The sequence below is a fragment of the Moschus berezovskii genome, chromosome 2 (assembly GCF_049115385.1).
Source record: "Moschus berezovskii isolate FMDL1 chromosome 2, NW_MosBer_1.0, whole genome shotgun sequence".
Taxonomy (NCBI): Eukaryota; Metazoa; Chordata; class Mammalia; order Artiodactyla; family Moschidae; genus Moschus; species Moschus berezovskii.
Window position 1 is genome coordinate 42,450,292 of NC_142461.1, and position 15,113 is coordinate 42,465,404.

Here is a 15,113-nt window from a genome sequence, read left to right on the forward strand (position 1 = left end):
GTAGCGTGGAGTCTGAAAATGTACACATCCGGCAAGTTCGCAAGTGAGGCTAATAGTTCTGGTCCAGGGACCACACTTTGAGAAGCACTGTTATAGACCTCAAAATCACCAGAGATATTGTCAAGCAAATGTTTCAACAGACAGGAAACAGCAGAGTCAAAAAGCACAGGGGACTGGTGATGTCCAGGAAGGAGGAATGTTAGTAGGGCTCACAGTCTCAGAAATCTACCAGGCAAGTCTATGAGCTGAAATGGTCTACTTGGCCACATAGCTCATTACCTGCCGATATCATATTTTCACTTTATAAAAAGCCAGCTAGCCAATCTACTTACTAACGGCATGTAAAGGTGCTAAGAAGCATTGTCCCAAGAGTGACCAACCATCCCGATTTGGCTGGGATTGAAGGGTTTTCCAGGACCACAGGACTTTCAGAGCTAAAACCCAGGAACGTCTCAGGCAAACTGGGATGTTTTTGGTCACCCAAGGTGAACCCAAGTCTCTTTGTCTCCAATAAAAAAATGCAGAAAAATATCTCTGGTATAATGTTTATTTAAATAGTAATCTTAAAAAGGTTTTATACAAATCATATAAACACAGTTTGACATTGTTGTTTAATTTTTACATTGAAGAATCACAGTAAAAGCTCTCAAGTTCCCTTGATCTGGCTCAGCCAGTGGATGGTCAAATAACTTTAACAGCTAACCTTGGAAAAGTTAAGCTCCTGTGTGACAGTTTAACTTTTCCCCTTGTTTTCTTGCCATTCATGCTCATTCCTCGGACCCTCATTCCTGTCAACTCCCCATGCCCACCTAAGAGAGGAAGCAGCCCTGTGGTCCTGTTGACCGCCTAGTCCGGGAGAGCGCAGAGGTAATGTGTCATTCAGTACAAGGCATAAAAGGAGATAAATACTGTGAGCTGGGTTTCCCAAGGGGAAGGAATCAAGCAGATGGGTCAGCGAGCCTACCTGCAGATAGCAACAACAAATGCACCAGGGTGTCCCCTGGCCAGGTTATAATCGGGGTCCTGCTGCCTTTCTGTCTTACAACAGGCCAGCCTCCAGGGCTGGTGAGGTATCTACATGTAGCTCTGGCTGGCCTGCTTTTGTCTAGCATCCGGAGCCCACTCAAGGCCTCAAACCAGCCAATGTTGAATATGGATATAGGACATTAGAGGAATGTAGGTTGAGTTGTACATAACTTGAGAGGTGAACTGTGGGTCGGAGACAAGGCTGGTCTTTGGGGAGTTGTAGAATGGCCCACGGGACTTGAGAGGGCCAGGGCCCTCAGTGTCAACTTTTGAACTCTCTTCTTCTGCAGGTTGACTCTGGAAACCCTTGGACATGCTAACTTCCAGAACACTGAGTTACATGGGAAGGCGAAGAGGAAGTGGGATAATTAAGAACTTGCTTCTGCCACACACTCAGCTCAGGAGGGCCTGAAGCTAAGGCCTTGGGCTTGATAGCTTCACTTTTCACCTCTAACTACCACTGTGCCAACGAGTGCCAAGATCAGCAGTGACACTCAGGCCTAGGTCAAAGTCACAACAACACCACGGAGTCCCACCTGACCATTCACATACACAGTAGATACGGAGAACTCAAAGACTGGCAAAGACACACACACACAGGAATAAACAGCTGTCGGTATGAACTCTCCCTCTCTCCACACAGAACACTGTGACATTACCATTTGAACTAGCATTTCCATAAGTTAACATTGAAAGGAACCAGCCAGTCCCATTCACCCTTCCCCTTTCACCTGGCTATGAGACAAATGACATCGTGGGTGACCATAGCAGCAAAAAATGGTCTGACAGTTCACCACTGATTAGCAATAGGCTGGGCATACTGTTTGGGTTTCAAATGTATTTCCAGCACGCAGGCAAGCTGTAGGCGTTACTACAAAAATCAAGATTTGGGTCCTGGCGCGGACAATCTTCTCCTTCACACAGTTTCATGCGATTCCAGATGCCTCCCCTTCTAGAGCAGTTGAGAGTCATCTAGGGCTACGATTACCACTCGGGTGGCAGGCCTTACTCCATCCATATGATCAGTGGTGTGGGGGAAGCCGGGTGTGGAGCCACTGGGTGAAGGAAGAGGAATAGAGGAATGCCTTAACTTGTATGGTATTCACTGATTTCTACATAGAAGGAAAATACGTTTTTTTTCTTCATTTGTTCAAGGCACTTAATAAAAAAAAATACATAAATTGGTGTGTGTGTGTGTGTGGGTGGGTGTACGTAAGAACACAGGTCTTTCTGGGGTTGAAGCAGCGTTAGCATTTCGGTCCACAGGGCGTGCAGACTTTTGGTTAGAACCAGCTCTTGGACATTGCAGTGCTACTGATGCTTCTGATAGGTGGAGGTGGTGGCTGTCACCCCAGGGAGAAGTCTGTTTACTAGCCTAACAGAGACTGCTGTATCCGAGTATCTTTTCCAGTCCTCTCGGTCTTTGCTGTCACATGATCACAGATGATGGACTTCTTTTTCTCTCTCCACTGTTCTCTTCCTTTCCTGTCAGTTGTCACTAGTGATGTCTCACTGACGGACGAACATACTGATAGCTTATATTTCCCCCGCCCCATCTCAGAGAAGGGCAAACGATGCTGTTTCCTGGGGCTTAGAGACCTGACAGTGAGCGTGTATGCATGGGGATACACGTGTGTGCATGCTTGTATGTGTGTGTGCATGTGTGTATGCTTTAGAAGAACAAGGACGAAGGAAAAGAAAAAGCAAACCCACCACCAGAGGCCCCACAAAGTAGCCTCACAGCCACAAGTTCTGGGTCTAGATTGAATGAATGGCTCCTATTCACAAAGCATGTTAAGGCTTGTCTGCTTCTAACATGGAGGCGCTTCTACCGATTTTGACGTGTGAAGTTTCCTTTCTGGTTTGTCTTAAATCGCATATAAGAAAGAGCTGTTCATGCTGACCCTAAAATGGCAATTTTCCCCTGGATAAAAAAAGTTAAAGGCAACAGCATCCTACCGAAATGTTAGGACTGGAAACGGCAGCTTGTCAAGTTGGCTGGCAGAAGCTATACCATAGCAAATCCCGGAAGTCATGAGATGATCAGAGGGTGGGATAAACTGGACGGCTTTTTTGGGGAATTTATTTTCTAAAGATGGAGAGTCGGAAAAGACCCTTTGCTTTCCAAGCATCGATTAGGAAGAAAAAGCAGAGACTACTGATCACCACTCTGCTCTGTTCTGGAAAAGTCATTCTCTTCTGCCTCTTTGAGTTGCTCACAGACCAAAGAAATAAAACAGAATTAGTAACAAACTCACAAACAAAATAGAACTGTGACCACCAAAGAGATGAGCGCCCATCCTTGCCCCAGCAAATGATTCGGCCACGTGGTCTCAGGTAGGTCCCAACCCTCTGAAAGACTGCATTTCCTCGCCTCCCTCGGCTCGCCTGTCTGTTCTGTCCACACCTTCAGTATTCTGGATCGGTTGGATCGAGATTATGGCATTCAGTTTCCAAAGGAAAAAAAAATGTAATTTTCACTAGCCCCTCTTGCTGGAATGAAACGTCAGGTGCTATCTGTGTGCGATCTGTCAGGCCTCTGAGCAGCACTTCTGGTGGTTCATCTTGACCTTGTGCTTGAGGCCGTCGTAGAGCTCGAAGTTGTAGTTTTCCAGCGTGGTGCAGCTGCGGGAGCTCAGGCCGGAGTAGGAACAGGTGCAGTAGAGCAGAAGCCCCGCACATGTGGCCCCCAGGAGGACGCCCAGCGAGCTCATGGCAATGATGGTGATGAGAATGGGGTCTAGAGTGTAAAGCCAGCTCTTCTCTTTGTCAGCCAGAGGGGCCCCAGACCCGGAGGTCGGGGAAGAAGAGTTGCTCCAGTCCACCTCGTAGTCATCTAGGATGTAAAGGACACAAGAGACTGTAGACACTACTTCTTTTAGAAATAACTGAGACTCCCCCCAGCCCAGTTCAGAGGTTTTTCAGAACCTGAGGCTGGGCTGTTCGGCTCTGGAACTATACTGAAAGTGAAAGTCGCTCAGTCGTGTCCGACTCTTTGTGACCCCATGGAGTATACAGTCCACGGAATTCTACAGGCTAGAATACTGGAGTGGGTAGCCTTTCCCTTCTTCAGGGGATCTTCCCAACCCAGGGACAGAACACAGGTCTTTACCAGCTGAGCCAAAAGGGAAGCCCTGCTTGGCTTCAAAACCCAGCCCCACCTTGTCCTAGCTGCATAACCTTGGGCAAGTTATTAGTTTCTCTTTGCCTCAGTTCATTCATCTGCGAAATGGCACTACTAATAACCTCACTGGGTTGTTAGGAGGTTTGAATGAATTAACATTTGCACAGTACTTGGTGTCCAGCACAAAGTAAGTATGGTCTAAGTATCTGATACTTAAACAGTTTGAGTCACATTAAGTGAGCTTAGATTTTCACAGGGTGCCTTTAGAGCTCTTGGAATGGCCCTCTGTTCCTTACACCCTTCTTCCTTTGTCTCCTTATCCCTTACTTCCAGCTGCTTCATGTTAAATCAAAGAACAGGCTGAGAATATTTTAACATGACGAGTTTTCCAATTTGGTATTCCTGGCCATCCAAGCAGTAGATTATTATTATTTTTTTTGATCCACCAGGCCTCACGACCTAAACTTTACCTTACAGCTATGTGTTACCCCAGATTCAGATGTTGAATTCTGAACGCTAGTACCTCACAATGTAACCTTACTTTGAAGATAGGTCTTTACTGAGGTAATCAAGTTAATATGAGGTCCTTAGGGTGGGACCTAATCTACTATGACCAGTGTCCTTGGAAAAAGGGGAAATCTGGAGGCATATACAGGTGGGAGAATGCCATGGAAACATGGAGATGGCCATTTACAAGCCAAGGAGAAATGTTTGGTCCACATCCTTCCCTCACAGGCCACAGAAGAAGCCAGCCCTGTTGGTACCTTGATCTTGGACTTCTAGCCTCTAGAACGGTGAGAAAATAAAATTCTGTTGTTTAATCCACCCAGTTTGCAGTATTTTGTCATGGCCACTCAAGCAAACTAATATATTTCTATAGTGTGATCAAGGCATGACCACATCTCTGGCAGGTTTTGTGGGATTTCTTAATAATACCATGAAGAAGGCAGGGTGATACTATAATTTGAAAAAAATAGATGAGGAACTGAGGCTTTGAAAAATTAAGTGATTAGGTAACTCACTCAAGTGCCCGGAGTTAGCAAAGAGTTAAACTAGGACTAGAATTCAGGCTTTCTGCATCTTCATCTTTTACTCTTTCTACCCCATCTAGGGCTTCTGCTGCTTGATCTATCGCAGCCTTTCTGTGAAGGCCAGTTGTGCAGCTTTGCCCATAAAAGGAACGTTAGACCAGGCTTTGCAGGGGGAGTCTGCATTCAGTTAACAAGGTGCTGTTTGGGTTAGTCACTCTGTTTCTATAACTACACTTGAAGTGTTTGATTAAGGTCAGGTTAAAAAAAGCAGCTCTATAAACTGCTCTTCTTAAAGGCATCAGTCTTAGTCTAAAGCTGCTCTTTGAGGCGAACCTTAGTGATCTCTCTTGGAGATCAACTCTGGCTCTCAGAGACGCCTAGAGAGACCTGTGTTCCTCTGAGTGGAGGAAAAATATTACATCTGGGTGTTTGCTCAGCGCCCCTCCAGTCAGGACTCCTGCTTCAGCCTCATGGAATATGTGTATTTGAAGTAGGAAAACAGAGCTTGGAATAAGTATGAAAAATGAGATCGGTAGTGTGGATGAGACCTAAATCCTGCAACGAGCCCCACCTTGGTTCCTGAAAGCCATGGAATCAGAAATCTCAGCAGGCCTGAAGGAATGTTCACACTGACAGTTATCCACTAAGCCCTTTTTGGAAGTAGGTCAACAGGTTCAAGCAGTGACATGTATAGAGGAGTCTGGCTTTCACTTCTAAAGGGTTTATTCAGATTTGAAGTTCATCAGTGTCAAAAGTTGCCCAAAGTAGGGGACCTATTTCAGATTAGGCAGAGGAAACTCAATAAACTTTCTAACTCTCTAAATTTGACTTTGACAGAGAAATTGATGGCTTCTTCATTCCTCTCTGGATTCTTGTCACATATTTCTGGCTGATAGTTCTGAATTCTGGCCCTCCCATACCCTGGGCATTATTTTTGTTGATAGCTTTATAGCCAAGCTTGACTTTCATGATTATCTTCTAAATCATAACAAAACTTACCATCAATTTCATCCTCGTAGCCCTCTCTCCCATGTATTTCTGGGATGTCCACTATAACAAGAAAGAAAATTCAAAAAAATCAGTCATAACAGGTTCGAGAGGCTAAAAGGCAGAGATGCCACCTTGCTGAAAATGACTCCCCAGCACTGTGGGAAGCTAAAAAATTGCATCTGCTTCTAGATCATTTAGGATGCACATTACTGGATCCATCCTCCTTCAAATGACTTGACTTGACTTCCAACAACAATCAGAAAACAGAAACAATAAGAAAGGCCTTAAGTGCCCAATGGATGCTCGCTTGTATCTTTACAATAACTGTTGTTTACAACCAATGTAGGTCTCAGTTTTATCTGAAGCAACTTCAGTGGTCTCTCATGTCCATCATCACTTGCATGACTGTGATGTTCATCTGGTATAACGCACCGCCCCTCCTCATATGGATGCATCTAAGTGGACACAAAGTACAAGAGTCCTTCTCCTCTGGATTGCAATCACTGTAATTTAAGTAAGTCACATTTCATCATTATATGTTTTAGTGTATTTATAGAACTAGAACTGGAAAGAACGTTATAATGCCTGTCCACCCCCACATATCCATGCTAATACTTTCCTCTTTCCTTCCCAGTCTATTTTTCCCATTGGCTTTCTTCACGGTTTAGAATAGATCAAACACAGGCACCCAACCTGACTCGCCCAGGCTTGAATAGAGCTAAGTTAATTTACTCTGTATTTTCTCCAGTATTATCACTGTCTATCTTTTTCTTTTTTTATGATAATTTTTTTGGGGAAGGGGGGTGGCTAATACAGGTCTCTATTCACTTTGCTGTCCATCTAATAGAAATCAGAGCCAATGGAAATTACCTGTCTAAAATGGTAAAATATTAAAAAAAAGAGAATCAAATATGTGGTGAAGAACAGGGTCTTATCGTTTCTTCCTGTCTTGAGTTAATTATGCCTGTCCCGGCTGTCAGGTCAAAGTGGCACCAGTGAATGTATATGGCCTTTCAGAAATTTCACTCAACTCAAAGTCAGGTGAGCTACCTTGATGTCAGCACTATCAATTTATATCCAAAAAAGTCAAGACTGAACACAAATTCAAGCTTCCAAAGAGCTAAGCTATCAAACAAGAGGAACAAAAGGACTTCAGACCAGCCCGAACTTCTCCCTCATCTGTACAAAATCTCGGGGAAGATCTACTTGATCATGACCTGAACTGAGGATCTATCCATAACTGCCATGCTTGACATTCAGTCTTTCCCTGGAGGCAGTGGTTTTCATCCTGTTAGAAGTCTTCCTCATTCCTGGCCAAAGTGCTAAAGCACAGTCTCATCCTCTTCGTCATGAGTGAGGGATGTGGAAAACAAAATGCCAAGACCCCACTGGAAAGGATGAATGCCACGTGGCACTGATTCTCCATAAATCCAGTCTGTTCCTGGCATGTTTGTAGCACAGCAACTAGTACCTGCAGGCCCTGCCAACTTCCGCACCTCAGTGCCCATCCTTACATTCTTTTCCAGCCTCTACAATGCAGGCTGCCTCTACAATGCAGGCTGTGCCCTTGGAATGAAGATGTAAACATGACTCAGCCAGAGGCAGGTGCTATCTGTCATAGGGATCAAATCAGGCTCGTGGAAATCAACCCAGAGGTTTTTTTTTTTTTAAACCTTACGAGAAAAACAAACATGGAAGAAAACCATCACATTTCTAACAATTAATCATTTTTATGGGATGCTTATATGTCTTAACACCTTCATGGTTAAAAGAAGCAGAACACTGGATAAGAAAGAGTATGTGGATCAACCCAGGATGAAAACTGCAGGGCTCCTGCCAGTGACTTTTGGGCCAAATCCTGTTCTTGCTTTTAGGGATTCCAACTCTGCCAAGGATGTGACAAAGTTTTGGAGGCTAGAGTGCCATCTTGCTCCATCTCACACCCGCAGGGAAGAATTCTTAACACACTATTGATCACTAGCTGGAAAGGAGTGGATGTGGCATTGATCTTGGTGGAAAAAGGGTAAGAGGATGGTAATGACTGTGAGAACATTTTGTCCCAGGAGATCACAGCCACTTGTCTCTGTGGGAAGAGGACTGGATAAGATGACCCCCGCCGCCCCCCGCCGCCAAGAATAGGTCCATTTTTAAGGTTCTATGAAATTGATTACCCAGATGTGGCTGAGATTTCTGCACCTGGAGGATCAAAGGCTACTTCAGGTGAAGAACATTTTAGAGGCTTGACTTGGCTTTTTGCATAATCACTGCTCCCAGGAGTTTGGGTGAGTGGGAAGGGGTCAAAAAAAGGATAAGTTAATCAACATTTTCAAAAGCGCATCTGTTCATGAAGCCTTAAAGAAAGAATGACACACTGGGGAAAATCCCAATAAAGGGAACGTTTGTACAAAAAGCCATTTACTTTGATAGCTATTTTCTCTAGTCCCCTCGCTAATATTCTTGATATCTGTGTTTGGTTAAGAGCTTTCTTTCTCAGAAGGCTCTTTGCTCTTCATGGGCCACTTTCCTTTTCTGTTGAGGCCAAGAGAGAAACTTCAGCCTGTTTCCTCAGAACGCTGGCAGGGTGTGTGGATGTCCACTGGGTCCCTGTAATTCTAGTAAAGAAAAGGCAAGGGTGGGTTGGAGGGAGAAGGAGTGAGGGAGAAGGAGCTCAAGGCAGAGACTGGAAGCAGCACCTTCCCAGGAAGGGGACATGACAGCCAGCAAATGAAGACCTGGCTGGGGAAGAGAGGCAGAGCAGGGACCTGGAACTAAACTTTCCAAATGAGGAAAAACTTGGAGAGGACATTCCGGGACTCTTTTAGGAGGCGTGTGTGTTTGTGCGTGGGTTGACGGAGAGTGCAGTGAGCCCCACCTTTAAGAGAACACAAATCAGGAATGCATCTTACCACCCACACGATTTCCACTTTCAACCTTTGTGCTTACATGACCCTGCTTCCTTCTGGGCCCCTGTGTAGATTCAAGCTCAGGTCAGTCTGACTCCAAAACCTGAATTCTGACTCTCAGTACTGTACTGGGGCCAGAGAAGACCCTCCTCCGTCAACTCCTCCACCTGTGCACACAAGTTCTCAGGCTATGGGCAGAACAATGCATTTCACCTATATCATCCCTGTGTGTGTGTGTGTGTGTGCTCTGTCACATTCAACTCTTTGTAGCCCTCCAGGCTCCTCTGTCCATGGAATTCTCCAGGCAAGAATACTGGAGTGGGTTGCCATTTCCTCCTCTAGGGGATCTTCCCTACCCAGGGATCAAACCCACATCTCTTGCATTGGCAGACGTCTTCTTTATCACTGTACCACCTGGGAAGACCATTCCAATAGAGAAAACAGTCTGCCTTGTCTTCTTTCCAGTGGGCTGGATACACAGTGTCTGACTGTTTGCCTGCATTGCTGGCTCACCACTTTGATGGGAACTCACCAAGACTTCTCATGAATGTGAGGATGCGGTGATCTGAAATATGGGGCTTCATATTTTTCATGATAGACATTATCCAGAGAGGGAAGGCTGGCTTTCATTGTTTTTCACAGAGCAATGTTCACTTACCGACTACCAGCCAGTCAGCCAATTCTCATTAAGAGGGTCGACTACATGCCAGGGAACCATACAGAGGAGCTTGGGAAGTGAAAATGTATGGGACCTGGTGTCTACAACCAAGTCCCTTCAGTGTGACTGGGAAGCAAGGACTCACCCATGCCAAAATAGCACAAAAGAAAGGGGACTGTTGTGGAGGGACCTCAAATTGCTGATGGAGTTGGGGGCAGGGATTGGGCAAATGAGGATGGGCCACTGCTGGGAAAAATGTGGGAGGATGAGATAGCGGCTTTGGAATGGAGGCTGCTGCCAGGGGTGGGGAGGGGAGTCCAGCTCCTTTCTCTGTTTGATAGGTAGGGATGGTCTCAAACATGGCACCTGGGCCTTTAAGCTTGTACACTGATCTCTTGGTTTGGGGCATAAATTCATTTTTTTTTTTTTAGATCCACTGAGGAATTCAAAGAGATTGCCTTGCCTGGTCACAGATCTCCTCCTTTTATTTCCCTACATCAGGGTCACATCTCTGCCTACCTCCCTGCACCAGCTACTGCAGACCAGCAGAGCAAGAGGAAGAAGAACTCATGAGCGCCTGGAAGGTAGCTGAACAGAATTTTGAAAAACTAAGTGATTAGAGTAGCCACTACTTAGAAAACAAACAAAAAACCCAATTCAGGTAAACCTGATCATTTTCATACTGACACTGCATCTCAGGCCAAATGGTCCCCTTGTTTCCCTTAGCATTGTGGAGAGGTGGGTTAGGTACCCGGTGAAGAGTGATTCAAACTCTTACCTGTCTCCTCTTATCCTGATTTTTCAGAGCAAAGACCCCACAGTGGCTAGTTACCAAGACATCCTCTGGACTGTTCAGGAACCCCCCTCCACCCAGGAAGAGTCGAATATTCTCCAGCATCTTTGTCAGTAAGTTGCAAAGATACGGCACAAAAGAGGAACAGCCATACCGGTCACGAACCAAGCCTACTCTAGGGAGATGTGTATCTCCCAGAGGGGTTTGGAACACTGCCTGGCAGTGTAAGACCACACGTGGCAGGCAGGGGAAATACCCTAGACACTCTGGCCTGCAAGTGGAAAATTCCCCCTGAGTGTGGTGCAGGTCTCAAACAAGAATGCTCTCATTTAGATTTTCCTTCCCACCCTTCCTCTCTCTTTACACACACATACAGATACACACACACACTTTGCTCTCTCCCTCATCTTTTTCTTTCCCTTCTTAAATTAGGATCCTTTGGGGTTAGAATGTTTTTCTGCAGTTACAGAAAAACTTGACCTTCCCTTTCACTACATCTCTCATATGCTGTGGTCACTGCAAGTGTATTTTCATTGACATTGCTCTGTTTAGTTTTTATATCAAAAAAAAAGAGCATCACAAGATCGCTAAGAGAGTGAGGAGTCTGCCCCAAACTACTGGCTGCTTTTAGATAAATGACTGAAGACCATCCATCCCTGGGTCACTTGCACACCGATCAGGACACCAACATAAGCTGGCTTTTCTCTGAAGAGTCTCTTCCAGGCCAGCTCCAAGCAGTGGCTTGAGGGGCCTGGTGGAAGCTGATGATAGACTGGCCGCCCAGAACATGCAGTGGACACACTCAGGACTGCACCTGGAGGGGAGCACTTCAGGATATGGAGGAGCACCGGGCTGGGAGCACTGCCCTGGGAGCAGACTGCCTGCTCATCAGAGTTCCACCACTCCACTCAGGTGTGGGGGCTAGGATGAGCCCCTAAGCACCCTGAGTCTCAGCTTGTTCCTCTGTACAGTAAGCACTGGTGTTCTCTTCTACCCGAAAACCCTATTGTCTTTACAGGAAGACAATGAGAAAGCTACGACAGTCTTTCTGTTCAGGGCTGCCTGAAAAGGCCGATATTAGATAAGGCAGCTTCTACAGAAAAGAGCTCACTGCCCCAGTCTTTACCCCAGGTCTGTCCTCTTCTGAGTGCCTCCCACCTGAAGTCATCCATCTTAAGTTCTGTGGGGAAGGAGAAGACCATGCAAAGGACAGGCTGGGGGGAAGCCATGAGGTCCCATGTTTTCAATACTTGCTCATTTGTCTTAGAAATCGATACTGCTAACTGGCAATTGAAGAACTGACAAATTGGGTAAATAATGTCCCAAATTTGAAGACTCCACCTTAGCTAAGGTGGGGCTGATAAAACCTGGTGAGAAGCCACTTAAACCACATACCCACTCAACCCATCAAATTGCAATTAGCTTTTAAAACAAGGATCAAAGACATGCCTACACAGGAAATCATTGAAATCATTCCTTTTCACAGGTACCAAGTGTCATCACTTCTATTCAAAGAGGAAGAAATTGAGGAAGGAGAGCAGAAAAATGCAATAAGTCATTGAAGAGCTCGGCAGCAGACCTGAGAGTTAGCCACATTTTCGACACCTTGTTTGGGGCTGTGATTTATTTGGGATTAGCTCTTGGCCACTGAGAGTTCTTGTTGAGTTTGATTCCAAGTTCCTGAACCCCTCAGGTCAGTTAAATCACTGGACCATTCAAATGGGAGTAGCCTTCAGAAAATTCTCTCAGCCACTTTCTTTTGATCCCAGCAGGAGAAGCAACACTGTGATCTAAACAAATGAGAAATCATGAAGGACTAACAGATATTTCTTGGCTCTTCAGTGTGTTTAATTTTATTTAGTATTGGCTGAAGGTTCCTACTCCCTACCACACTTAATTTTCCTAATTCAGTTTGTTCATCCCCAGTTGCCATAAGGAGCCAAAAGTTCAGATGTAGATCAAAACTTTGCCAAAACTCCTCCATTAGAGTCAGGCTACTTGAGAGCCCTTCATCCCGTGCTGGGTTTGGCTTGAGTTTAGAAACACCACCAGAAGATCCTTTATCATGGGTTTTTATCTCTTGAACTATAGCCAAATGTATGCAAAGTCATGGAAAAAAATTTTTTTTTGCAGTTTTCAAATGGTTTCAAGCTAGAAAAGGAAAGGGGGCTTGATCTGTGATATTTAAGAACACTTTGAACATGATTTTCAATTATTTTTAGTTGAATTATCAGAAGGAAACACTAAAAAGGATTGAAAATATAGACTACAAATGAGACGGTTGTGAAATGACCTAATAATACTTTCAAGTGTGGAGGCGGATGAGCAGCTGAGGCCAGAATGGCTCCACTGAGCCCCAACAATCCACATTAAAATAAGAAAAAGGAGGCAGCCAGTAAAATGTTTAGTTATAGACAGAGGCTTCATGATTGTGTAGGCTGGAAAAAATCCAGTAAGGCTGATGGAGGAAAATTCTGGAATCTCCTTCACTGTTCTTGTTGTTGTTCAGTTGTGTCCGACTCTTAGACCTGCAGCATGCCAGGCTTCCCTGATCTTCACTACCTGAGTTTGCTCAGACTCATGTTCATTGAGTCGATGATGCCATCCAACTATCTCATCCTCTGTCACCTCCTTTTCCTCCTACCTTCAGTCTTTCCCAGCATCAGGGTCTTTTCCAATGAGTTGGCTCTTCACATCATGGGCCCAAAGTATTGGGGCTGCAGCTTCAGCATCAGTCCTTTCAATGAATGTTCAGTTGATTTCCTTTAGGACTGACTGGTTTGATCTCCTTGTTGTCCAAAGGACTCTCAAGTCTTCTCTAGCACCGCAGTTCAAAAGCATCAATTCTTCAGCACTCAGCCTTCTTTATTGTCCAATTCTCACATCCTTACATGACTACTGGAAAAACTATAGGTTTGACTAGATGGACCTTTGTCAGCAAAGTGATGTCTCTGTTTTTTAATATGCTCTCTAGGTTTGTCATAGCTTTTCTTCCAAACATCAAATGTCTTTTAATTTTGTGGCTGCAGTCACCATCTGCAGTGATTTTGGGGCCCAAGAAAAGAAAATTTGTCCCTGTTTCCACTTTTTCCCCATCTATTTACCATGATGGGACCAGATGCCATGATGTTCGTTTTTTTGAATGTTAGGTTTTAAGCCGGCTATTTCACTCTCCTCTTTCACCCTCATCAAAAGGCTCTTTAGCTACTCTTCGCTTTCTTTGCTTAGATCTTTGAAAAATCAGAGATATTCTTCATTACTGTAAGTGGAAGCCCCGACTTTAGGTTTGGTCTCCTGTATAAATGCAACTGGGCTTCCCAGATGGAGCTAGTGGTCAAGAACCTGCCTGTCAATGCAGGGGACATAAGAGAGGTGGGTCCAATCCTGGGGTCAGGAAAATACCTTAGAGGAGAGCATGACAACCCACTCCCGTATTCTTCCTTGGAGAATCTCATGGACAGAGGAGCCTGGTGGGATACAGTCCCTAAGGTTGCACAAAATCGGATGACTGAAGCGACTTTGCACGCATGAATGCACACGAGAGATCTGACATGCTTTTCTGGTGGGAGGCCTTGGTGGAGGGAGGTGAAGAAAGTATAAGAACGCCAGAGGATGAGAAAAGGGGCCACCAAGAGAAGGGGAAGATGGACTTCCCTAGTGGTCCAGTGGTTAAGAATCCATCTGCCAATGCAGGGGACATGAGTTTGGTCCCTGATCCAGGAAGAGTCTACCAGATGTGAAGCAACTAACCCCATGCACTCCAACTACTGAAGCCTGAGTACCTGGAGCCTGTGTTCTGCACGAAGAGAAGCCACTGCAATAAGTAGCCCATGCACTGCAATGAAGAGTAGCACTCGCTTGCCGCAACTAGAGAAAAGCCCTCACAGCAATGATGACTCAGTGCAGCCAAAAAAAAATTTTTAAAAATACATTAAAAAAGTAGAGACAGGAGAGGTGCAGAAGGGGAACAGTGGGGGCTAAAGATGAACCACACCCAGTACAATCACACGTAGATCAGTGGGGACAGGTCCTCCTTGAGGAAAGAGGATGGGACAGTGGCCCTCTCAGGTGTGTAGAGCCAGGAGGCCATGACAGTGGTGAGAGCTCAAGGCTTCCCATAGACAGTATTACTGAGCTCGTGCTCCCGGTCTTCAGTTGACTGAGGCAGATGAAGCACCAAGGGGCTCCTTGGGCCCCCCACATCAGACCCTGTCCAGGTCCTAGTGACTATCTTTCCACCTCGGTACCAGCTTCCCAGAGGGTGCTAGTGGTAAAGCACTTGCCTGCCAACGTAGGAGACATAAGAGATGGAGTCTGATCCCGAGGTGGGGAAGATTGCCGCAGAAAGGAATAGCTACCCACAAACTGCAATACTTTGGCCACCTCATGCGACGAGTTGACTCATCGGAAAGGACTCTGATGCTGGGAAAGGTTGGGGGCGGGAGGAGAAGGGGACGACAGAGAATGAGATGGCTGGATGGCATCACTGACTCTGTGGACATGAGTTTGAGTGACTCCGGGAGTTGATGATGGACAGGGAGGCCTGGCGTGCTATGATTCATGGGGTCGTGGAGAGTCGGACACGACT

The 15,113-nt window shown here is 45.6% G+C and overlaps 1 protein-coding gene across 2 annotated transcripts in view; it reads right to left on the bottom strand.

Moving 5' to 3' along the window:
- Window positions 1–533: 533 nt before the first annotated feature.
- The window catches only part of NRP2 (neuropilin 2), a 119,931-nt gene continuing 105,351 nt past the window's right edge, over window positions 534–15,113 (bottom strand). For both annotated transcript variants that reach the window (XM_088828124.1, XM_055397546.2), the window contains exons 16-17: window positions 6,181–6,231; window positions 534–3,862 (exon numbers count right to left, since the gene is read on the bottom strand). In XM_088828124.1, the coding sequence (XP_088684250.1) occupies window positions 3,558–3,862; window positions 6,181–6,231 (356 nt within the window). In that variant the 3' untranslated portion in view covers window positions 534–3,557. The remainder of the gene's footprint in view (window positions 3,863–6,180; window positions 6,232–15,113) is intronic.